General features: G+C 34.5%; 2 protein-coding genes across 2 annotated transcripts in view; one reads left to right on the forward strand and one right to left on the reverse strand.

Annotated features, from left to right (window-relative positions):
* The window catches only part of Psmd1 (proteasome 26S subunit, non-ATPase 1), a 90,365-nt gene that overhangs the window by 40,967 nt on the left and 22,139 nt on the right, over positions 1-27,259 (reverse strand). The window contains exons 12-16 of the mRNA XM_027941757.2: positions 26,961-27,134; positions 25,196-25,307; positions 24,469-24,665; positions 23,259-23,354; positions 22,153-22,217 (exon numbers count right to left, since the gene is read on the reverse strand). Coding sequence (XP_027797558.1) covers positions 22,153-22,217; positions 23,259-23,354; positions 24,469-24,665; positions 25,196-25,307; positions 26,961-27,134 — 644 coding nt within the window. The remainder of the gene's footprint in view (positions 1-22,152; positions 22,218-23,258; positions 23,355-24,468; positions 24,666-25,195; positions 25,308-26,960; positions 27,135-27,259) is intronic.
* On the forward strand, positions 81-15,915 carry Htr2b (5-hydroxytryptamine receptor 2B). The gene is made up of 3 exons (XM_027941758.2): positions 81-429; positions 10,912-11,112; positions 14,931-15,915. Exons 1-3 carry the CDS (start codon positions 81-83, stop codon positions 15,821-15,823), a joined length of 1,443 nt encoding a protein of 480 aa, XP_027797559.1. The 3' UTR covers positions 15,824-15,915.

Genomic DNA, 27,259 nt, shown 5'->3' on the forward strand with positions numbered 1-27,259 from the left:
CACCTTAAAGTAGTTGACCAGCTTAGCTACTGACCATGCTGACTAGTGTCCAAATGGATTGAATCAGAGAAAAATGGTGAATGGCTCTCTCTTATAGAATGTCTGAACAAAGCAGAATTCCTGAGCATGTTCTGCAGAGTTTATTGGATCACTTAATCTCTTCTAACCAGTCTGGATTACAGACAGAATCAATACCAGAGGAAATGAAACAGATTGTTGAAGAACAAGGAAATAAACTGCGCTGGGCAGCTCTTCTGATACTAGTCGTGATAATCCCCACAATTGGTGGAAACATCCTTGTTATTCTGGCTGTTTCACTGGAGAAGAAGCTACAGTATGCTACCAATTACTTTCTAATGTCCTTGGCGGTGGCTGACTTGCTCGTTGGATTATTTGTGATGCCAATTGCCCTCTTGACAATAATGTTTGGTAAGTATTTCACTTTGTTCCACACATCAAACCACTTTGACATACTGTTAGAGAAATGGACAGTCATTTTATCCTTATTTTCCTTAAAATAAAAGATGGACTTGGACTATTTAAGGAAATGGCTCAGGGTGTCCCAAGAAATGATCCGTCTGTTTCATTTTTTATGATATCTGACCATTTATGTTCTTGATAGATTTCTAAGTTAATAAAGTAAGTGGACCAAAGCCTGAGTTATTGCGATAATAACATAGTTTGATACTGAAATCTTTCCTATAATAAAAAAGATAATTACATTAAAATAGACATAACAGTTTTTGATTTATGCTTATCATCTTTAGTCATAAAATCTGGGTGAACACAAATAATTCTGTTGATGAATTATGAAGGCTCCTATATCAGAGTCAGCATTAAAAGGATTTAACTTAGTCAACAGTTGGCAAAACTGATATTCCATTCATAAACTGCTTAAGAAAAATGTTATATATAGCAGATATGGCTTCTAAGAATTATATTTACTTACGTAGTGCAGAAAAACATTTCAAGTTATAGAAGGAAAATTTAAGCCAGAATGTACTAATTTATTAAATTAGATGGTAAAGAAAAACTTCTATTTCAACTATTTTTATGAGTAATAATAGAAAGATATCTAAAATTAAGTACTTCATGCCTCAAATATTATAAGGTAATGACAGGTTTAAACTTAGTATTGTAAATTAACACTTATCCAGGCTTTAAAGTAAATCAAGAAAATTCTGTTGCAGGACAAGCAACAACGAATAAGGTTCTATTGCCTTAATCAGATTCTTATATCATTAGCGTTTTCTTTCTTTTTTTAAAAAAAATATTTTTAGCTGAGAATGGACACAATGCCTTTTTTTAAAAAAATTTATTTTTATGTGGTTCTGAGGACCAAACCCAGTTGCCTCACACGTGCGAGGCAAGCAAGCGCTCTACATGACCCCAGTCCCTCATTAGTATTTTCTATATATCCTCCTCTTCTATAAATTTGTAATCTTTGGAATAATCTACTGCTGTATGTAACCATGAAAAATAATTAAGAAATCTTACTCTAATGGAGAACCTAAAGCCATCTTAATTCTGGAAAATTTTAAAGAAATAAATTACTTAGGACTATATAAACATATATATGTGTATTTGGTAAAGACTGCACAGGCAAAGAATTTAAGCTTACATGTCCATAATTATAATAGTAGCTTCAAGATATTAACCATACTCTATATAAACGGTGCTTTACTAGACACTCAGAAAATGTCAAAATGCTTATTTCAGGCTACCATGAAAGTTAATAGACATGTTGAATAAAAGAGATATGCAGAAGTGACTTTTGACTTTATAACAAAGTTCCACAATATGAAAGTGAGCTAACAAAGAAAAGTTAACAGATAATCCATATATTCTATATGATAATAACACAGCAGTAAAAATTTAAGTTTTTAATCTAAAAATTTGGTGCTCAACATATTCTTAGCAGTAAGTTAGCAGAAAAACCAAACACACTTTAACATATTTTAAAACATTTTAAAAACATGTTGAATATCTTTCTATTTGTATTAATTAATTAAGATATATATTTTAATAGTATTTCATTTTTTCAAAGTGTTTGCTAATTTTTAGCTATAAAAGTTCCAAACACTTTTACAATCAGCAATTAGTTTTACAGTGAGTGGATCTAGTAGATATTTTTAAAAGTGAACTCCAGGAAACTTAAAAACTATTTTAAAAATTATTGTATTAATTCATTATTTAGAACCCAACTCTATTACCATGAGAAAGCGTATGAGGAGGACTGGTGTCACTCAGTGGCAGAGTGCTGGCCTAGTATGTGTGAGGCCCTGGGTTCCATCCCCAGCACGGCCAACAAAATATGAGGAAATGCAAGCAGTCCTCTAAAAGCTTCCAAGGATGCATTCGTAAATTAGAAATTATACGTACTAACAGGGACCTGATTTCAAAAAATAGGATCTTTTAATTTTTTTTTTCAAATAGGATATGAGTACAGCCTTTCATACACTGACGAATACTAAAACTTTCCAAACTAATGCATTTACAAAAATGTTTGATAACTTTAAAAGGCAGAAGTAGATCTTATAGTATATTTTTCTCTCCAGAACTTTCCCAATCTACCAACAAGTGTCCCTAGTTTTATAAGCATGAAAGATTAATTGCTACTGTGAGCAATTTTAGCTATCTCAGGGAAACTTACTGAAGAAACTTTAAACCAGATGGTATTCTAATAAAATTATGCCTTAAAAAAAAAAAAAAAAGACAGTTTTTAAAAAAATGTGGTTTTTGTGTCCTTATACTGAGGGATATTTTACTTAACCACCAATTTGTATAATATTTAGTTACATACTTTTTGAGTTTCTATTTTACCAAGATTATGACAACTTTGGCACAACACTGTCTTTCAAACAGGTAATGCTAGATTAATTTTTCTTTAATTTCTTCCCAAGAACACTAGATTCTATCTTTATAACTCTAGTTTTTAACTGTTTGTCCATAATACCTAAAAACTGTGGTCACAACTCAGTAGCTTATAACATAAAGCCTAAAAATACCTATGTTAGAAATACTTGGGCAGCAAAATAAACAACAAAAAACTCCCCCAAAACCCCCAAAACAGAATAACCTGTGCAGATATGAAAAAAAGAATGCTCACATTTAAGAACTTCTCAAAACTTTTCCTTCTCTTATCAAGTAAATGACTTAAAATACGAAGGGAAAAATACAGCATTTATCCACTTGTCACTTAATAAAACTTAAGTTTTAATCCATGCCTCATGATCTATATGTTGCAACAGTTATCTATGGAACAGCTGAAAGGCTGTGTATAAAATGGTTGAAAGATGGGTTTTTAAAGCAATACCCTAGCTTTCCTGGGCTGACCAAGACAAACCATTTAATATCTTAGTTCCATCAACTTGTCTGTAAAATGGGTGTGCAGAATTTTACACTGCAGATGAAGAATGTTAAGTAGCCTACTACAATCACTAGTAATTGGTGGGTATTAGAGAGCATGCCAATTAAATGTGATTAAGATGAAAATCTAACCAGAAATGATGAAAAAAAAAAAGTCAATTGTTTATTTAAACAATGAAATGCTACTCTGCCCAATTCTGAAGTAAGGGAACAAAGCAACTAAAATCACTTCTTTTTGTAAGTGAAAGTTTATAAAGCTAAGAAAAAATGTTCATTAAGTATTAAATTACTTCACACATTATCATATTAGACATCTAACCCCTAGATGTCACATATACTCAGATACCTTAGGGGAAAAGCAACAATGGAACAAAACAGAAGCTTTGTAACAATAATATAAGTGTGGGGAGCTATTCTCACACTGGGCAATTCCCGGTTTGGGTCTGAGGCGCTCTGGCTAAACTGTGTCGGAGCTTTCCCGACCCTCTCCTGGTGCGAGAGCCTGTCCATGTGGGGGTGTGACTGACCACTGACCACTGACCCCGGGGGCCAATCACTGACCCTGACCTTGGAGTGCTGCCCCCCTCAACCTTCATTGGATGGAATTCTCCCCTGGATTTCTTGTTCCCCAATAAAAGGCTACTCCCTGGCGTGCTCTCTCTCTCTCTCCTGCTAGCCCTGAGTAATCCCTGCCACCCTATCGGGTGATTCGAGGTGTGAGTTCAGAGGGAGAGCCGTCTCGGACCTGGTCATAGAAAAAGGTAACTGAGTCTGTGTGTTTTATTTCGAGCTCACTAGCTAACTTTTATGCCAAGAACCTCTTTAATGAAACCAGTGCGCTGGTCGCATGGTGGAATTTGGCGCCCACGAGGGGGGCATTCTAGATTAGCTAGATTGAGTGGGAGCGCTATAAAGATAAAGGAAGTGGTGACAATTTAGAGTCACAAAAGTACCTGGAGATATTGAAGGAAAGAGACGTTAAATTAATTAAAATGGGAAATTCAACTTCTACAGATAAGGAGATGTATCTGACTATTTTAGACACTATAATTAATCAGAAAGGAAAACAGATAAAGAAAACTCAGTTATTACAATTCTTAAAGATTGTAGGCGAATATTGTCCTTGGTTTTGTGAACAAGAGTCCCCAAATTTACTTACTTGGGAGAAACTAGGAAGGAAGTTACAAAAAGTTTGTCTTTCTAATGAATTACCTGGAGGCATAGATAATATTCAGAAAACTTGGACGGCTCTGGAAGTTTGTCTTTTTGAATATATGGGCCAGAGTTCGTGGCCCCCTGAAGATCTATTAAAAGGCATTCAGAGAGCTATTAGGTCTATTCAAATGGAAAATCCGCCTGAGGCTAAGTAACTAAAATCACTTCTTTTTGTAAGTTAAAGTTTATAAAGCTAAGAAAAAATGTTCATTAAGTATTAAATTACTTCACACATTATCATATTAGACATCTAACCCCTAGATGTCACATATACTCAGATACCTTAGCAGAAAAGCAACAATGGAACAAAATAGAAGCTTTGTAACAATAATATAAGCACTCCTTTCTAGAAGACAGAGAAACATTAGACTTTCTGAGATTTAAAAAGACATGCATATTGAAAACTGTGTCCTTTTAAAATGAAACTTATTTAGAACTGCCTGCTCTAATAAATTCAAGTAAACCATGTACCTCTGTGAACTCTTTAGACACAGACGTTTTGGAATGGTTTTTAAAATAGTCTTTTAATTCCTGAAAAGAGAAATGTTTTATGCCCCAGATTAAAAGATTGATACTAATTATTTCTTAATTATTTCCTGGCTTTCCAATCTAAAAATCTGCCCAAAGGTTATGCAGAATTCAAATAAAATGAGTATATCTCATAATGACAGAGTTTTTGATTTAAAAACATCACTTTTTAAAAATATTTATTTATTTATTTATTTATTTAGTTGTAGATGGACATAATGTCTTTGTTTCATTTTTATGTGGTGCTGAGGTTTGAGCCCAGTGCCTCAAGTGTGCTAGGCAAGCACTCTACCACTGAGCCACAACCCCAGCCCCAATCACGGTTCTATTCTAATTTAAAAAAAATTTTTTTTAGTTGTATATGGACACAATATCTTTTTATGTATTTATTTTTTTGTGGTATTGAGAATTGAACCCAGTGCCTCACAGGTGGGAGGCAAGTGCTCTACCACTGAGCTAAGGTCCCAGCCCTTTTCATTCTAATTTAAAAGAAAGCAAAACAACAAGAGTATACCCCCCTCAAACAAACAAAAAATCCAGACCCAGCCAATTGTAATACATATAGATTATTTATGTTTCTGTGAGATCACAAATAGCAGTTAGAATTCAACCTTAGTAAAACAGCTTTCCTTCATGACAAATTTAATTGAAAATTAAAGTTAAAAACAAAAAAAAACACACATTCTCATCCTGTTCCCCACTCCGAGCCAGCTCAGTTTTAAGTTCAATTAGATGCACTGTACTTGCTACAACAAGCAGAAAGACAAATATTTTATACTAATGATGTAGCTTGTTGTTTCTGAGTGGAGATGTTTTCATAGTTGGGTTATTTCACTAGTTTCTGTCAAATAGCAGTTATAACAGTTAATATTCATTGAGTGTTTTCTTTACCCACATTGTTCTAAATACTTCACATGTATTATTGCAATGAATCTCAACCCTAAAAGTCTTTTGAAGCAATCCTATTAAGCAGGTATTATTTTCTTCATTTTACAGAGGTCACAGGAACAAAGGTTAACCAATTTGTTAAAGATCACAAAATAAGTGGCATAGATATGACATGAACCTAGGAGGACTGAGTCTAGAATTCACACACTCAGCCTCTATTAGTCTACTTTCTCAAACACAAATGAGAAATTCTACTAGTCAAAACTGTCACTATTTGGCAAACAAAGCTAGCAATTACATCTTAACTCCATCTAACAAGAGTGCTAAAGAATTTTGGTCTAGGGATAAGGCAGAACTCAGTATTTTTTTTTCAGGTAGTTATATTTCATATTAGGTATAGAATATTCATGTCTCAACAAAAACTTGTAGAAATCCTTGAGACCTCTCTTCTTTTCTGAGGAAGGTATTAGACCTAGACCCATGCCTATGAAGTTGATGGCCTTGTCTGGGAGACAAACAGATACTTAAGTATCTAAGTGATTACGTATGGTGGTATTTAAAACATATAGTTTTCAATTTAAATGACAAAATATGTGGGCTAATATTATTTAATTAATTAATTAGCTGTCTACAATCTAAGACTTGTTTCGCTTCTTTAATAGCTGTTCCTATAACAGTCAGCCTATAATTACTTCAGGCATCCACAGAAATGCTATCTTTCAAACCTTACTGAAATTAATTTCTGAGTTCATTTAATTCAGAGGCAGGGGGAAGGACACAGAACATGGGATTTTTCAGAGAAATCACAGGCTTTCTTTTATGTGACACCAAATACTATATAATTTAAATATTTTCTTCTTTTTTAGTTTTTATGAGAGTCAAATTTAGAGCCTCAGAACAGCAATATTTAGTCTATGTACCTGGTAACTTATTTCCCTTAGACTCACTCTTAGATACATTTTTTCATTTTCTTTTAATTTAAATCTGTGATGGTTTCACTTGGTTATCTCAAATTTTAAGCAATGTTCACGTCTTTTTGGAAATGAGTTGGACTTAATACATTAAACAAATAAATACAACCATAAATCCTTAAGACAAATTAAAATTTCTAAGAAAAATAAGTTTAGAATAAACTATGTCACTATACCAATTTAACCTTTGTTCAGTTTTTCTTTGACCTTGAGTCTTCCAAATTAATACTAACTGAAAAGCAATTTTAGAATAAAAGTATCTGACCCAGTAAAAGTCTCTTTACAAAATAAGAGTTGTAAGTAGTAAGGTTATAAAGAACACTTTCAATTTTCATTTTTAGTTACCTCAGTCTATTAAACAATTACAAAAGCCTTTTTTGTTTTTTTGCAGTGCTACAGATAGAACCTAGGGTTCATCTATTCCTGCCATGCTCCCCCTCCCTATCCCACTATGAATCAGCCTCCTTATATCAGAGAAAACATTCGGCAGTTTTTTGGGGGGGATTCGCTAACTTCACTTAACATTATCTTCTCCAACGTCATACATTTACCTGCAAATGCCATGGGCAGGAGGGGAATGGAGGTGGGGCAGGGGTTAGCAAGGATGGTGGAATGTGATGGACATCATTATCCAAAGTACATGTATGAAGACACAAATTGGTGTGAACATACTTTATATACAACCAGAGATGTGAAAAACTGTGCTGTATATGTGTAATAAGAATTGTAAACTACCCTGCTGTCATTTATTTTTAAAAAATCAATTAAAAAAAGAAAAAAAGAGATAAAACCCAGAGCCTTTCTCATCCTAGGCAAGCACTCTATCACTTTATCCCAAGTTCCCTTTTTGTGCTTTTCATAAAAGATTTCTATTAATAATGCAGTTATCTATTACTTTTATGTTAGTTTCATTTAAAAACAATCTATCCATTAGTATTTCATTAAACTCGGAATTTTAAAGATCTCTTTCTCTCTAGTCTTAAAAACCCAGAGTCTCATTCTTTCTTAAAGAAAATTCAATATCCCATGTGAATATTTTTACTGCTTACAATAAGAAAACACTAATAAAATTCCAATGATCTGCATATACTTTAGTTATGCTTCAAATCTGGAATTTTAAAATAAGTCCATCCTATTCAAGAGTGAGGCTAACAAGGCTTCATAAGCTTAATTAAATCAGCACCCAAAACTTTCCTTCTTATCCACAATTAGGAATATGTGGGTCAGACAGTTAAATCCAAAGACATGTACATTTTATGAGTTATTTCATTTTCTAGACCTTAATCTTCAAAAATATAGTCCATGCTGGGCACAGTGGCATATGCCTGTAATTCCAGGGACTCAGAAGGCTAAGGGAGGAGGGCTATAAGTTCGAGGCCAGCCTCAACAACTTATATCAAAATAAAAAATAAAAAGGGCTGGGAATGCAGCTCAGTGGTAAAGTGCCCCTGGGTTTAATCCCCAGTATAAGAAAAAAATATATATATCATCCATAATTAGAATAGCTAATACCAAGTTGAAATTATTAGGAAACCATTTTAAGAGATGATAGAGAATGAACATATGATCAAGGATACAGCACAATAATTTTCTGCCTCTTTAATTATAATTATGACCAAAATCTCTGATTATAGCTCTTGAGTATATAGGCTGGGGGTGTAGCTCAGGGGTAGAGTGCTTGCCTGGGATATGTGATGCCCTGGATTCCTTCCCAGCATGCATTAAAAAAAAAAAAAAAAAAAGGACTTGAGGATTTTTTGTTATTTCCTCCTTGGAGCCCTAAATCGAGAACTTCAGATCAGCTCAGCTTAGAATGTAACTATATCTATATCCTCACCTTAGTTTTCATTACAAAACTCAATTGTAGGTGATTTTTTGCATTCTACTTAGACTGTTAGTTTGCTTTTAAGGTAGGTCAAAGAATGCACTGCTGCATTTATCCAAGGTCTTTTCCCACTGCTGTCAGAAAATCTGAATACTACAGCTGAGAAAGGAGAAAAGTGCCTGGGTTCTCTATGAACACAGTTTTCTCTTCTATACTTAATTTCTTTGTTTATTTTGAGAGGCTTCCTATAGATTTCTATGAGGCTTTCTGAGTACCTATCCTACACCAGCAAAGCCAGGGGCATCTTCTAAGACAGACACAACTTCTCCTAGAAAGTCATTTGTAAACTGTACTTTGCATACAAATCACCTGGGGATCTGATTTAACTGACACAGTATGTTTGGGATGAGACCTAAGATGATGATGATCTGAAGAGCACACTCTGAGTAGTAAGGTTATAAAGAACACTTTCAATTAACATTTAGGGTTTTGATAAAGAATTGTCTTTCCTTCCCCACACCCATATTCAAAGGCTTAATTGTACCTGAATGTACTCATCTGCAAAATCGGTGATATCTCAAAAGTTACATCCACGCTCCATGAATCTACAATTTACCACCTCCATCCCTTTCCACCCCCCAATTCAACAGGTGAAGTAGGAAACGCTCATTTATATATAATAATTTACTTAATAGCATGAATGATGCTTCAATTTCTTTTTAAGTTGTTGCTGAACATGGAACCAGGTACCAAGCAATCACTTATTCTTTTTAAATAAAATTTATACTGATTTTGTTATTTTGGTCCTTAGAAGAAATATTTTAATATTCCTATACCAACTCTGGAAATAGAAAACACCAAAAGTGAGCTTTTTTGTCAGGTCTCCAAATATTTTTCACTGAAATTCTACTTGACTCTTGAAAATACCATATTCAAGTCTATCTAAAAACTCTTTCCCTCAAGTACAGTGTCTTGTTGTTGTTGTTTTGGTCTGGGAGTCTAATCTTTCTCTATCCCCAAGCTCTTTAATTTTAAAAAGTTCGGAGGGGTGGAGGGTGTAGCTCAGTGGTAGAGCACTTGCCTAGCATGCACAAGGCCCTGGGTTCAATCCCCTGCACCAAAAAACAAAAAGACAATTCACAACTGAAAAATCTCCTGGTGTCCAGTAACTCTGAAACTCCTGAGATGAATATCTTGGTCTTTCTTTAATTATCCCTATCATTTCCTGTCAAAGTTAGATACACTTGGAATAACCAGGACAAGAAAAGTAGTTTACATTTTACCAGTGGCCATACAACAATCAAACCATAAAAGAGGCATAGATAATCTCATATGCAAGACATCTGTTTTCTACACTAAAATCTATGTATATATGTAAGTATGTATTTGTAAAATGCATTCTAACTGAAATATTGTAGGGACATCCTAAAATAAATTTTAGTAATTTTGAAACTGTAAACATGTACACAGTGGGTGTATGTATAATACATAATGCTTTAAATCTGAACATGTACAGATATTTGTGGAAGTAAATTTACTGAAAAACTATGAAGACTATTTAATATCACTTTCAATTTTTTTAAAAAAATATTTCTAAAGTGCTTAAAACTATATTAAGTATACAATAAATGTTTTAGGACTATACTGCAGGTTATTGCCAGAATTGAGTGAAAATGCCAGGCCTTAAGGAGACTCCCAATTGGACAGGCTTTTTGCCTAATCCATATGGTAAATTTTTTGTTTTTATACAATACCAACTGAAAAATAAATTTTTTATTTGTATAGTAAGGCTAAGTTCCAGTTGCAATGTGTAAATTTTTAAAAGGTCACAAACGGAACTGACAAGAGACCAAAGTCATAAAATGCTAACTGCTACTGACTTAGAAAGAGAGTCATAATTATTACATAAGATAGCAAATGTATTTAAAAGCTTCCATCTATAGAAATAATGTATTTAATATTATCTTCACAATCTGAATTAAACATTATCTTGTAGAGGTTACATCAAAATTTCAGGTTAATAAAAAAGGCTAAAAAATATGTATTACTTAAAAAAAGAAACTATAAATTGAAGTTGCCATTCTTAGAGAAAAATTCTGTTTTTCTTTCTTTCAGAGGCTATGTGGCCCCTCCCACTAGTTCTGTGTCCTGCCTGGTTATTTCTTGACGTTCTCTTTTCAACTGCATCCATCATGCATCTCTGTGCCATTTCAGTGGATCGTTACATAGCCATCAAAAAGCCAATCCAGGCCAGTCAATATAACTCCAGAGCTACCGCGTTCATCAAGATTACAGTGGTGTGGTTAATTTCAATAGGTATGTGGGGAATACCATTGTACGGGTGGCATATATGGCCTTCGGTTCCTTTAGGCTAGGACAATGTCAGGTCTGGTAGGCCCAGAAACTCAGCATGAGAAGTCAAGGCAGACTACTGATGTTCCAACACAAGGTGCTTCTGTCGTTACATTCATCATGTAGTGTCTAAACCGTACAGAAACTGAATAAGTAGCAAAGTTCATCTCTTAATGATGTGCAGGAAGGCTAAGTCTTCATATTTATCAACATGTCATTAAGACCTAGCTAGTATAAGGCATCCCATAATTTCATTTTTTGTTATCTTGATGTGATTATCTTACATCACATCTAAGAAGATGAATAGGAAAAGAGAAAAAAACAACTCAAACATTTTACAAGCAGGATTCAGAGCATAAATTCATCTTAGAAGCCAACATTTCAACATGTATATATAGATTAGAGGCAGCTAAATGTCTGCATTAGTGTTTTAAATGTTTCAAAGTTTTTAGATTAAAATAATGTTTACCTAATGTTCAGAAATTACTTGTAGAGAGAAGTCACATCTCTTCTAAACTATTATGATTCTGTGCTTATCTTTAATGCTTAAAGATAGCTCCTATAATGGACTATCTTGGCTTGAAGTACACACTCAAAGCTCTTTAAGTTAATTAGAAAAACAAGCAGATTTACAACAAACACAATGATCTGACCAGCGGACTCACCCTTCCTAGAAAAATATCTTAGAAGAGGAAAAATTTTAAAGAGACACAATACTAAAAGGAAGGTAAGGAAAAAAAAATTACTTCTCTGTAATCAGAGTAAGAGCATATCCAAAAAAAAAAAAAAAAAACAATAAGTAAGACACTGAAATTGACCTACATATTCCTGAAATAATGGTACTAAAGCCAAACATCTTGAAAAATTTGCAGATAAAATCAAGGCATGCTACTGCTGTGGCATGGGAAGAAAACAGGGTTAAGGAAAAGTCTATTCAGAACAGAGAGATTTGCAAGCAGCAAGAAAAGGCCAGTTTAAGGGGCAGAGGCTGATGGACAGAGCAGAACAGCAACTCTATAGCCCCCCCCCCCCACAAAAAAAAAAAAAAAAAAGCTAGAGAAAGAGAAGGGGAGAAAATGGGTGTTAAATAACAAACTTTGAAGTGTGTAGTCATTCATTTCAAATGACCTTAAAAAAAAAAAAAAAAAGCTCACTTCAATGAGTGAGTGAGGTTTGTGTGTTGGGATAAAGGGGAGGAGGGAGAAAATAGAAGCAAAGGAAAAAGGGAAGCGGGTCCTTAGTGAAGAATTAAAATATTTGACACTGAAATATGATCAAACCAGTGTGATAAACAACCTGTTGGTTAGAAAAGTATCTAAATAAAGTCAGGATAACATGAAATTTATAAATTGATCAAATTTCAACTGAGTGTCTATAATATGCTATGTACTAAGAATACACAGAAATAAGAATCCCTACATTCAAGAAAAGCAGATACATAAACAAAATACAAAGTGATAAAGTATGCAGGAGAAAAAGGAAGACTCCAGGTTTATAGATTTGGAAAGGATGTTAGAACCTGTCTTCCTTTTATAGATACAAAAAGAGAAACCTAAATAGTTGGCTTAAGGATTTTTATAGCAGCAAGGCCAAGACCAATGCTCCTTTTGCTTCATCACCCTCTTCCTTATAGAACCAATCGCAATTTAGTAACTGTAAAAAAAGAAAATGTGATGACAGGGTAAGTTCAGTTTCAAAATTCTACAAAGTGCTGAAGAGAGCTCATTTTCTTCTTTTGAATTTACAGTTATCCTAGTGCTATGGGTTGAACATGTCTCCCAAAGTTCACTTGTTGGAAGTTTAATCTTAACAGTGTTGAAGAGATGAGGTGAGGTCATGACGGCTCTGCCTTTATGAACCATTAAAGCCATTAAGGGAATGGGTTCATCCTTATAAAGGATGAGTTTGGGCCTCTCTCTTGTTCTCTCTCTCCCCCATGTGATACCTTCCACCATGTTATGATGCAGCAAGAAGATCCTCATCAGAAGCAGTCCCTGGATCTTGGACTTCTTAATCTCCAGAACTGTGAGCCAAATAAACTTCTTTTCATTATAAATTATCCAGTCTGTGGAATTCTGTTATAACAGCATAAAATGAACTAAAACACCTAAGTAACACCTAGAAACAGTAAGTATAAAAGAGGGTAAGGGTATACAAAGTGCCAGTGAAAACTCAAAAGTTATTGATCAAGAAGCTGGACAGGAAGATAATGTAAGCCTTGATGGGGGTGCTACTGGAATGTGAAAAGAGAGTTTAGGCAGACTATTCACTAAGATATTGTAAAGAGAAGCTGTCCAGCAAGAAGCTGGACAAATAATAAGAGTCGAGTTCAAGGTATAAAATTAAGTGTTAGAAGAGTGATCAATGGAATGAAGTCATGCAAGATGATGGCAAGTGAGCAAGAGAGAGGAAGACTACAGCAAGGTACTAAAACCTTTGAGAGAGAGGGACAAATGTCCTAGAGAGGCTACTCAATGACCAGGATGGAAAAAAGAGTGGTATAAATCGATTTAATAGACTTCAAAAGGGAAGTGTTTGGAGGGGAGAAAGAATACTAGAGTGATGACCTTGAAGCAACAGGGGAGAATAGGAGTCAGCAGACTTTTTCTTAAAAGGTCAAGAAAGTCTGTACTTCAGGCATGCAGGTACCATGTGGTTTCTTTCACGGTTACTCTCTGGTCGTACCACAAAAGCAGCCACAAACAACATGCTAATAAATGGGTATGGCTGTGTGAGCCATATTTTTACAACAACAGAATGTGAGCCAATTTTTAAAGCCATAGTAGGTTGACCCAAGATTCTGTACACTTATCCTATTCTAAGGGAATCTTCTTTCTGGTGGTGAACATGAGAAAAAGCAGGGACTGTAGCTGTATCCACTAGAAAGGGTTTGAGGAAAATATTCCTGTCAAGGGCTCGTTAGCTATCATTAAAATGGTATGCAGATAATGAAGTGCTTTTGAATTCACACAACACAAGGCAAAAGATCAATTAATTCAGACATTTTAAAAAATATCTACTTCAAGGGGAAAGGATTTAGTCTAACCCTTGCGCTATTAATTTTCCAATAAGCTACTTCACTAAGAAACATCACATTTAACTACTTACTTCTTGGTATTTAAAATATTAAGAAATTCACATGAGGTACCTTTTATTCATGTCTATTAGAAAAACTCTAAATCTTGAAATAAATTTCACAATTCACATTCTCTCAAATTAAGTACCATTTTTAAAAAAGAAAAGTTAAGTTTTCCATAAGAAGTTAAAAGGAAAGGATTAAAAGACAAAGATTAAACTTCCTGTTAAATGAACCTCAAAGATAATAAGTAAAATAGATACCTACTGAGAATTAAGACACTGAACAGCTAGCTGTCTGAAGGCTCTTCAGATTATCTATACTGAATAGTAAAATAAAAGCAGTTTCTCTTCTGAATTTCTTTTCCTTAACCTGGGATAGATCAAAACTAAAAAATAGCTTATAAAAACACAGAACAAATAAAGACATTCCCTACTTTATCATGGACATATTATAGCTTTAGGAAAGCTCTCACTATAAACCTAAAATCACTAACCAACCTCTTTGTTTAAAAATGGCAGACTTGCTTATTTAGGTTCTGTCAAAAGTTCCACTGATACAATGCCTTGATAGATTCTACACTGTGCGTCCAGGAATTACAATGCACTAACCAGCATAAAGTTACTAGGATAAAACCTGAAGGGACCTAAATCTAAGTGTTACAATTTATAAAATGACTCAATTTATCTCATTTCCTCTTCCATAGGCATTGCCATTCCAGTACCCATTAAAGGCATAGACACTGATTTGCATAACCCAAACAATATTACCTGTGAGCTGACTAAGGAACGTTTTGGCAATTTCATGCTCTTTGGCTCAATGGCTGCCTTCTTCACACCTCTTGGGATCATGATTGTCACCTACTTTCTTACTATCCACGCGTTACAGAGGAAAGCTTATTGGGTCAAAAACAAGCCACCTCAACGCCTAACATGGCTGACTGTGTCCACAGTTTTCCAAAGGGATGAAACACCTTGCTCATCACCTGAAAAGGTGGCAATGCTGTATGGTTCTCGTCAGGACAAGACTGTGCCCAACTCAAGTGAAGAAACACTTACGCGACGAATGTCTACAGTTGGAAAAAAGTCAGCACAAACAATTTCCAATGAACAAAGAGCTTCGAAGGTCCTTGGAATTGTGTTTTTCCTTTTTTTGCTCATGTGGTGTCCCTTTTTTATTACAAATATTACTTTAGCTTTGTGTGATTCCTGCAACCAAACTACTCTTAAAATGCTCCTGGAGATATTTGTATGGATCGGCTACATTTCTTCAGGGGTAAATCCTCTTGTCTACACCCTCTTCAATAAGACATTTCGGGATGCATTTGGCCGATACATCACCTGTAATTACCGGGCTACAAAGTCTGTAAAAACTCTGCAAAAATGCTCTGGTAAGCTCTACTTCCAGAATGCAATGGCAGAGAACTCTAAATTTTTCATGAAACATGGAATTCGAAATGGGATTAGTCCTGCCATGTACCAGAGCCCAATGAGGCTCCGAAGTTCCACCATTCAGTCTTCATCAATCATTCTACTGGATACACTTCTCCTCACTGAAAATGAAGGTGACAAAACTGAAGAGCAAGTCAGTTATGTATAGCAGAACTGACAGAGTTTTCACCTGACATAATGACAAGCAAGGTGATGAACAAGATGTAAGTTCACCAAGAATTAGATAACGAAGAATTTTATGTCATATATTAAATCAATTCTTTGAACTAAGAATTAAGTGTTAAGATTATCTAATTTTCCTTATTTGGGCAAAATTATTCCATTAAAAAATAATGGTGTATGGCTACAAATGAAAATAATCCAGCACTCTGGTTAAATGTGGTTTTCAAAGGAAATAAAATTAAATAAGTCAATAAAGTTCAGGCTTTAAAAAAATGTCAATTTAACATTTTATTTGGTTCCTAAGAGTAAGCAAAGTTGTGCTAAGAATGAAATAGGACAAACAAACATAGCCTTGCCTTCAAGGTCTTAAAGCAAAAGCCAACAGGACCAAGAGCTAAAGATAAGTATATAAAATGATGATCCTATCTGTTAAATCACTGTAGTATGCATCTAATCAGAAGTGGGTCAACTGGACGAGGAGGAGGAGAAAGCAAATTAAAGTGGTCTTGGGTATCTGAATCACATTATGCTTCTTAAAAGTACTAACGAACACACACAAACTGGAAGCATGGAATCTCAATCTGGAGACTTAACAGTAAGTGAGCTTATAAAACTGAGATCACTGTGCCTGTGTTTGCCCAATGATGCAGTTGACCTTCTGGCCCAAAATCTTTTCATTGATCCTTTCCAGGCCACTCACTGAATAGCAGATTTAATTTAGAAATGATATTAATTTATTTGAGTCTCAGTTTTCTCATCTACATTTTGTGCAGTACTCAGGAGGATAAGATGAATAAATAGTAGACACTCAGTAAATGGTAGCCAATTCAATCTATTTACTTTTTTTTATGCTACTTATAAATGGTAAACAAATTTAGGCTGAGTAGATCAGCAGTGAAAACAGTCCTTGCCTTAGTTTTTCCATTTAAAGCTGATCCATACTTTTGCCTCAGCCCACAGCTCCATCACTTACTCAGTTTAGGATAATGACTTCAAGAAACGTGTTGACCATGGAGAACCTCAGCATTAGTCAAACAGGCATATATTGTCCCAGTGATAGAATCCTTTCCTAGAACATGAATCTAATACACAGATCTTGATCTGTTACCTTTACTTATGGGTCCTATTTCATCTGCTAAGAAAAGTACATCTTACAAATTTAGTTCTTAAATCAAAGCTTTCAGCACTGTTCCCTATTTGTCTAAGATTTTTCAGCAATATTAAAGGTAGGTTACCCAAGATAAGAAGCAAAAAACTTTACATTCCTAAAAAACAAAACAAAACAACAACAAAAAAAAAACCCCACAAAACTAAGTTAATGAAATCATTCTAGTCTTGCCAGAATATTCCACAAAATGAAATACAACTCCAATATCAACTATTTCTGAAAAAAGTACATTATAATTTCAAATTTTTACCACTTTGATACATAGCTCGTCTTTCCATCTTACTGGATACCCTATAAAGAAATCTATAACTTGAAAGCAAATCCAACAGTTAAACATCCCAAAGGTAACAAAGAGATTCTATCTCATAATCTTACTTTCAAAGGGAAACAGGTTACAGCTGTCTAGAATAATTTTGAAAAAAAAGCTCTCATTCTATTCCGAATTACTGTCAGTTAAAGGAGAGGGGAAAACAAAGGTATAGGAAAAAGACAAAAAGAAAGAAAGAAAAGTTGAAGCATCCAGAATGTAAATACAAAGATACTGAAGCAGGAAAGAACGTGGTGAATATGTATCAAATTTATATAAAACTGTGAATAAAAGGGCTGAGGATGTTACTCAGTGGTAGAACCTAGCATGATTGAACCAAGCATGATTGAACCCAAGGCCCCATGCCTAGCATCCATGGGGCCTTGGGTTTAATCACTAACATGGCAAATTAAAAAAACTGAGAATGGGAATATTGTAAAGATGAATCCTGCATTCAGTGGCAAGTGGCTGATTGCTAAAGTTGCTTCAAATTATAAGGGACAAGATGATGAAAAATGTTTATATTTAAGGAATCTGTGTGGTCTAAAAAAATTTCTGCACCAAGAATCTCTTATTCATCTTGCAAGATCTATTTATATCTCAAAGCATACAAATATATACATTGAGAAATAATTAATTTCAAATTATAACAGACTATAATAACAACAAGGGACTTTCAACATTAATTTTAAGAAATGTCCATTTCAGATTATCAACTTGTTCACCAATATAGCAACTTAATAAGTACATAAAGACCAGTGTTACTTTTGACTTCTTTCTTCATTTTCCTTTCCAATGTTCAGTTAAAATAATTTAGACTTCATTCATTTCCAAATGAGGTTCAGTTAATGCTAAGCCCAATATTGTACAAAGAGTTACTATAATAAAAAAAAGTGCTGACCAGACTGATAATAATGGGGCCAATCACTTACATATTAGGTGTTCACTTAAGATCATTTATTTTGATAAAAATTACACTCATTTTAACTTAACAAGAACAGGTCTCAGTTTTTTACTTCTATCATAATCATCACGAATGAATAACAATACACAACTACAGAAATAGAGAAAATACTGCAACCCCACGGACTGTCTTATGAATAAAGGAGACATGAGAATTTTACACAAAGAAAATTTCATCATAGTTTAATGAAGCATGAATAAAATGTTTACTAAGAGGTTTTCAGTATTGCTAGCCAATAAACATATCCGAAAGAAGTCCAAAAAATATTAAAGGTAAAATCCTTAAAACATGGTACAAGGCCAAATGTCTGAAGAGTCATTTTCAAAAGTGATAACAGGGAATAAAAGATAGAATAAAAGAATAAAGACAAAAAATAAAAGATAAAAAACAAAGAAAGTAAATGATGGCACATCAAAAAACACGTAATAGCCTTAGAAGACAGGACAGACAATTCCCAAATGTTGAAGTTAATGAAGAAATTTGAGAATAAAAATGTTCTATCAGAGGGAGATAGGACTCTGCCTGAAAGGCATAGTGGACAAAACCCAGATCTACCAGGAAACTATTCAGAATCTCAGTTCTATCATTAGTCCATGATAATGGAAACTTTAACTATTTTGGAATTCAACTTCCTTATTCTTTTTAAAAAAGCAGAATATTTATTAATTTTTAAGTTTCTTCCATCTTTAAAAGTCTTTACTTTTAGGAAAATGGTACTAAACTACAATTTAAAGAACTTGATTTTAGCTCCAGTCCTTAAATTGTTGAATATATTTACTTTTCTTCATCTTTAAGTTTTAGACAAGATCATCTTTAAATCATTTCCAGTTCCTAATTCTTGAGAATGAGTTTGGGAATCTAGCAGGGTATTGTAGCTACTCATATACCCTTGACTCATGAATAAGGACCCATTCCATGGGGAAAGCTGTTCTCTTTGACAGCATGCAGCTTTTGGAGGAATGCATAAGGAGCTGTGCGGGAGGAAGGGAACACCCATGTCATCAGCCAGATCAGCCAGATCTACCCTGGTGATCAATGGGGTGACAAATGTCATAGCTAGAATGTCCTCACATCTCCTAGCCCCTATTTCTTAAAGAACCATATAATGGAAAGATAACTCAGAAAGGTCCCTTCAAAGTAGCACATTAATTAACAATTCATCAGCTGGATCTCACTATCCTAGTACTTAGTAGAAAGTGTGGCAAAGCCTAAGAACAGCTCATAGGAGACATCTGCTGCTGAAACTGGGAATTCAGTACATGTATGAGCTACAGGAAATAAAAGAGCAGAAATAAATTTTGATAATTTGAGAGAAGCACTGTTGAGTTAAAAGGGAAAAAGTGTTTCATTAAGCCAATCAATTTCTCAAGTACCAAAATACATATAGTAGGTCATTAATTATATGGATGTGAAATATAAAATCACTAACAGGAAGAATTTACAGTTGGCAATGAAGGACAAAACAACTAAGAGACAAATATGAGTAGGACTCTATACAATTCAACAGTTATTAAGGATACAACTAGAAGAATATACTTCTCATAGTAAAAACATCTAGTTCCCCATTAAGAATTAAAACAAGGGCTGGGGGCTGGGGATGTGGCTCAAGCGGTAGCACGTTCGCCTGGCATGCGTGCAGCCCAGGTTCGATCCTCAGCACCACATACAAACAAAGATGTTGTGTCCGCCGAAAACTAAAAAATAAATATTAAAAATTCTCTCTCTCTCTCTTTAAAAAAAAACAAGTGCTGGGATTGTGGCTCAGTGGTAAAGTGCTTGCCTACAATGTGTGCGGCCCTGGGTTTGATCCTCAGCACCACATAAAAATAAATAAAGGTATTAAGAAAAAAAACCCATTCTTGATGGCAATGACAAACCATGTTTTTGTTTTTATTTTTCAACTGTGTCTAGACCTAACAAGAATAGGGAAAGGTTGGGATCAAAGCCTGGCTGGTTGGCATGACAAAGATCGCAGGAAAGAAAGAAAACTATTTATCTTCTATTTTGCTTACATCTTTTCTCTTAAGAAAATGATTTTAAAAGATAAAAAAGACTGATCAAAATGCAAAACAAATGAAGAGACTGACTCAGCCTTAGATTTTAAATCCAAAGCTAAATAAATTACTTCCCTGAAATAAAATAGATTTGTAGATGTAATTATGAAATTCTACTAGCAAATGTACCAAAGACCTGTAAGTGGCTAATATTCCAATGTTCAAAAACAGAAAATGAGGAATTCAAGAAATTAAAAGTGTAGAGTCTGTTGTAGATCTTTTTTTAAAAAAATATATTTATTTTTAGTTATAGGTGGACACAATATATTTATTTTATTTTTATGTGGTGCTAAGGATCAAACCCATTACCTCATGCATGCTAGGTGAGCGCTCTACCTCTGAGCCACAACCCCAGCCCTGTTGTAGATCTTTTAAAAGAAAAAAAAAAAAGCAGAATAGCTTAATATATATGTATATATAGGTTTTGTCAGATATTACAAAAGGCATCAGTGAACATCTGACACTTCCATGAAAAGTGTCACATAAGAAAATTATACCAAACTAATCACATATGCTATTGTAGAAGTACCAGAACTAGTAGATCTAGGTGAATGTTAATGTTGATAGGGTTCAGTGAATGTTCTCTAATGTCTCCGAGAATAATAAATAGCACAGCAAAGAGACTAGCAGTCAGTTGAACAATCTCACTGTAAAAAAACTGGTGTAATATAAAGCCTATTAGCATGTTATACGGACCTTTATTTTGCTCTGTGTTTTTGTTTTGCTTTTTTGGGAGTTTTCTGGGCTCCAAGCATGCTAAACATGCATTCTACCACTGAACTATATTCCTAGTCATGTTTTTGCTCTGTTTTACTTGACATCTTTATCCACAACAGAAAGAAAATATTTTACAGCTTGCAGTAAGTGGATAACTACCTATCTGGGATATTATGGAAAGGATCCTGTAACTATCCTGTAATCCCAGTGGATTTTCAAGTATATAAATGTTGAATTATACTACATCTTTACAACAAAGCTTCACACCCAGGGAACCTGGGGAAGAAAGTGTCTTCTAGAGAGTAAAAGGATATGAGACACTTGATTCATCTGACATGTATCTTGGGAACGAATTTTATTGTGCAATTTCTTTTTTAACCTTCTTTCATTGTATTTTAACGTATTTTACTAAAAGAAGAATGGTTATTTGAGATGGGAGCTAAGTAGAAAGTAATGAAATCTACTGGAAGAAGTACTACCACATGTATCACCATCAATACTACCACAGTTACTGCTAAAGTTACCACTACTAACATGTTTAGGTAGTCCAACTAGTGCCATACACAGTTCTAAAAGCATTAAGCATATTAATTTAACTGTCAGAAAAAATTACTCTCCATTATGTATTATTATACCCCTTTTACAGATGAAGAAACTGGGGCTCAAAGAAGTTGAGTAACTTGCCCAAGACTCAACCCAAGCAGAATAATTTAGAATGTGCCTTCTTAAACACAACCATACTATATTGTCAAGGGTATCTTCATATCTGCAAGCCCAAAATAATATTTATGAACTGCAAAGTTTTCAAGTTTTTGCATTTAAGCAAGGCCTTTTACATTCTACTGTCCTTAAATATCTTTAAGAACTTTATAAACTCACGTAACAGGTAGCATTACTAGCTGAATTACTAATACACACAAAAGTATACTGGAGCTGTTGTTTGGAATTAAACAGTTGAGCAAAATGTTATTAAAAAATGAACAGAATGAATTGTTTTACTTCTTATCAAATAGTTTCTCAAAACCCATGACATTCTTTGTTCTTTTTTAAATGAACAGTAATAAAACAAATGAAATATACAGAATCAGAAATTAGAAATTATTACCTGAATAGAATGAACCCAAGTGATTCCACTGCTGCCCTCCTGACATCGTCATTAACATCGCTTACCTAGGGGAAGAGTTAAAAGATTATATTATACCATGCATTCTATCCCTAGATGAAACTGATGAGTGGGTCACATTGTTTAAGTATAGTGTTCCTTCATTAGAATGCTTTCTCTCTATTGTATATATCAAACATCATGTTGTACACTTTAGATATACATGGTAAATAAAATTTTAAAACGATGACACATGTATGTAAAAAGTCTTTCCCTGATGTAGAAAAAAAAAAATCATCTGGAAATTCTATTTCAAGAATTACAAGCCTTTAAAGCCTGGTGAAGTTTGGGATTCAAGGCAACTTCTTAAAACTATTTCAGCTGCATCATACCATTCCTTCAATATTTTTTCCAAAGAAGTATGTCCCAAGTTTAAATTACTCATTAATATTGTAGGATGTGAATCTCTTTGGAAAGAAGGGATTAATTAAAAGTTCTACATCTTTCTGCATGGGAAGGTGACCTTGGGTTTACCTTCTTACACCAGGATGATGACAGAAATCAAGTAAGTTAACACACATGGAATGTAGACTGTGTGACCAGGCAATACTATTTATTCTTGATAAAGTACACCTGTATTGAGAAGACTACAGATGATGCCTATTGGAAAAAATGAGCATGGGCTTTCCTGTACAATACGTCTTTTGTAACTGAGCATGTCCCTAAGGGGTACTTGGAAGCTAACTTCATGGGCTACAAAAAGAAATGGTTCCTTGTTGATCATTAGATTCCCTATTTAGGATGACTGCATTTTTACATGGTCTTGTTTATAAACGAGGGTGCTCCTTAAAGTGAGATTTCAGAAATTGCACTTACCTGGCTTTAAAGACTTCCATTCCTACTGGTATTATTCTTCTTTCTCATCTCCTTCTGAAAACCTACATGAACCTAATGTTGGGTTATGGTCTACTGTGTAATGAAAAAGAATTCCAACTTAAAACTTACTACTGGTAGTCATGTGGTATTTGTGCTGCTGTCATCTAAATACATACTATCCACCTGAAAACTTTCCCTTCTGCCCCATTTCCAAGAAAGGACAAAATACTTACAGCAACATGCAGTAGACGTCGAATAGCTTTGTTGTTACCAGAGCCACAATAAGCCATGGCGACAGTATACATTCCAGACCTTCGAAGAATTGGGTCCTAAGAAAGAATAAAATTCAACACTAATCGTCAACTTAGCACAATACTGTTAGGCATGGTGGCATAACCGTGTAGTCCCAGCTACTTCAGAGCTGAGGTGGGAGGATCCCTTGAGCAAGAGTTGAAGGCCTGGGCAACATAGTGGGACCCAATCCCCCAAACCAAACTCAAATGAACAAAACAAAATAGGAATTGCTACAGTTAATAGGCATAGAGGCATCCACCAAGTAAACTGGTTTCAGATAGGAAAAATGAACACAAAGAGAATTGTGGTTATTAGTTTTCCAAATGAATGAGGAAATAAAAGATCTGCACAACATGTCTATCCCACCCCACACTTTCTAGGAAGTATAAACTTAAGTCAATATTAACACCCACAATCTTGGGATAGTCAATTCCCAATTATCAAACAAAAAAGAAGCTGACTTCTAATTCCTTATTTTAACTTTCACTTTTACCTCATTATGTAATTCCTGGGTACTGAGCACTCAAAGAAATATGGCACTAAGGGCTGGGGTTGTTGCTCAGTGAAAGAGCACTTGCCCTTGCATGTGTGAGGTACTGGGTTCGATTCTCAGCACCACATACAAATAAATAAAATAAAAGTCCATCAACAATTTAAAAAAATAAAAAGAAAGAAAGAAAGAAATATGGCACCCGCTCAAAGAAACACAGTCTGGTGGATGAACAAATTAACAATAATTTTATAAAACAGTGGTTGTTTTTATCAGATTTTTAGAGAACGCTACCATTTATCAGTGACTACCTATCACATACAGTATCATTGTGAAAACAGGAAAAACCTTACCACAATAAATAGAGAGTGTCATTGTTTTCTGATGAAATAATAATGAAGTATCTTATTAAAAATATATGATATTCTAAAAATATTTTTCTAAAAGAAATCAACTTGTAAATTCCTAAAGAACTTTTCTAGATTAACTTATCTGAATTATCACTGTTTTGAAGCCATGGCTAAATTTAAGATCCTCAAATTACTCCCATTCAACTTAAATTTTATTAGAACTAATATACCCTGCAAGTTTTATGGGCAAATAAATCCACTGGACGTAATGAGAGAGGGCAAGTGAGAAGAGGATAAACAGGACCTCACCTTATCACGACACAGAGATTCAATGAGAGCATCAGCCTCTTCCATCCTCCCATACATCACTAATGCAATGCCAACTGCAAGACCACGTAGAATCTTCTCATGCTGAGTTTCTTGTGCATATCCAACCATGTCCTCAATAGCCTGGGCATTTTTAGAGCCCAACATAACCAAACCTAGAGCCAGCCCAGCTGCTTCTCCTAGGGAATAAAGAGTAAAATATTAAAAAGCAAGAGTAACGTTTACAAAGTCAATAAAATACATCCAATAGAAAGTTGCACCAATTGCCTCAATGATCAAAAACATCCATTAAGCACTGTTTTTCAAAACATCTGATAAAAAGAAAAATACTATATGTGAAAATATATTCAAATATTTATAGCTGTTTTCCTTTTGAGCCTTGACAGAATGCACCATCAAATTCTACAATAACTCCAAAGAAGACATATACGGCAGTTTATGGCATTTTTCCTATACTGTCACCAAACAACAGAATATCCTCATGATATAAGGATATCAATCTAATAACTTCCTATTTGAAAAAGTTCTACAAGGACACACAGGCTATACCATTTTGAAAAGCCTATGTACCACAAAACATGGGGCAAAATCTACTCTCCAAGTAGAGTATCCATTTGATTTTTTAAGAGGCTATGACAAAATGGGGGGAAAAAAACCCCACAATTACATTAATTCCAAAGTTTGTTGTCTTTAGAAAACAAATGCTTACCTGTCACAGCATCATCCTGATATAGGTTTGTTTTTAGCAAATCATACACATCCTGGCGTGCAGTTCCCATGGCAGCCAAGCCAAGACCCAGGCTGCCTCCATGTCTAACGATCTAGGGAAAAAATGTTAGCTTCATTGATTTGTAACACTGTACTTAAAATCCAAGCTTTTATACTTAAAATCAAGCTTTTATTCTAACTCCAGAATCATTTTGGAGACATTAAATATGTAGAAGTTGGCTCAATGAGAATGGTCAAAGAATGTGATAATCAGAAGGCCAGAGGTAACCTGAGCAATTTCAGTTTTAACAAATGATGCTTGCTGAAGCAATAGAAGAGTTGGGAAATGAATGGGAGGAAAAAAAAGTGAACAGAGAGACCACAACTCTCTTTCAAAAAATTTATAGAAGGAGAGGAAAACTGTACAATAACCAAGAGGAAGATGCAAGTGTCAGGGAGAGGTTTTTGGAGGAATAAGTAAGACCTAAGTATGCTTGTGGTCTGAGGGGAAGGAGGCAGGAGGAGGAGCTAGAGAAGATACCTAAATAAATAAAGTGGGAGAAAAAGGGGCCAGAGGACAAAAGCTGGTCTTAAAAATTTTAAAAAGGAGACTTTAGTAATCATGTCAATTTTGAATGTACAATATTCTTTTACTGGTGACAGTATGCCAACCATGTCTTGGGAATATATTCCTTGACTACTTAGTCTTGGTGGGGACTGTCATTTAGGAAGCTCCTACCTAAACTTAACAAAAGTATGAGCTCTGACCCAAGCTAGCCCAATAGAATGTCTCTTTTCTGGGATTTTATAAATCAAAGGCAAAAAATGTTTCAAGTTCATTCATCCTAACAGTAGGGCCCTGAAGAGATGATTGTGTTAGATCCTGTTACAAAGACCTCCAAAGGTGCCTGACTCTTAACCTTTGTGGGAACTGGTTCATCAGTTTTTCCATTAGTTATACAAACAACTTCTGACAAACTCCCTGTTTAAGTCAGTCAGAAGAGGTTTCTATAACTTTCTATTGCTATTGGATTTTGATAACCATAAACATATCTGATACTAGAGGAAGTGAGGTAAAGGCACATCAATGCATACAAGATTTGTAGAGAAGGGGCCTAGGAGCTGAGATAGACTATCCTATTGGCTCCATCTTTTCACTTAAGTGTGAGGATAAGGTGTTCTGGCTTACTTAGCCACTTTCCTGAGAGCTTTCTAAAAAGAGCTTTCTTGAACATAAAAGCTAAAGTCTAAAATCTAAAATCCTATTTCAGGGTTCTATAAGATAACAATAGGGCTATTTAGTTTTTCCAAAGGAATTACATTAAAAAAATTATCAAAATCGAAACAAGCAAGAATTCTAATTCTGTGAGAGCATGTGTAATTGGCGGGGGGGGTGGGGAGGTTAGGTTTCTATAAATTGATAATGTTAAAAAAAATGACAATGTTAAGATTCTAAGATCACTTATTCCAAAATGTCTACAAGCGTCAAGAAATTACATATGTTTTACAACATACTTTAGTATGGTACTTTGTTTTGCTTTCATATACAGGATTCAAAGGAGTGGAAAGCACAATTTTAACTTACAGAAAATTTAAAAAAGGAAATTACCTTAAGGAAAAAAAAAAAAAAAAAACTTCGGAAAATAGTACTTTTTGGGGTATTCCCAAAACCTATCAAATCTTTATTCACTAAAATGATTTGGCAAACGTAACATTTTCATAAACTCATAAGTAATAGAAATTTAGTTTTCTATTTTAATACTTACATCATTGCTGGCATTCTTTAGCTGATTAAGCAAATAATCAATTATGTCACCACCATGATTGGCATGAATGAGACCTAATGCATAGAGACCACCACCTTCCTGATAGGCGGATCCTGGAGAAGTGTCCTTGGGAAGGTATGTTGCCATCAACTGTAATGCTTCCTTCTCATGACCCTGTAAATTTGAGCCATAAAGATATCAGTAAGATAAAGGAACAGGAAAACAGACACAATATTTTCTGATTCCTGCTTTTCCTCCAGAATCTTCACTACCTGGAGCTCTTTCCCATACAAATTCAT

Source organism: Marmota flaviventris, chromosome 11, assembly GCF_047511675.1.
Source record: "Marmota flaviventris isolate mMarFla1 chromosome 11, mMarFla1.hap1, whole genome shotgun sequence".
NCBI classification, from domain to species: Eukaryota; Metazoa; Chordata; class Mammalia; order Rodentia; family Sciuridae; genus Marmota; species Marmota flaviventris.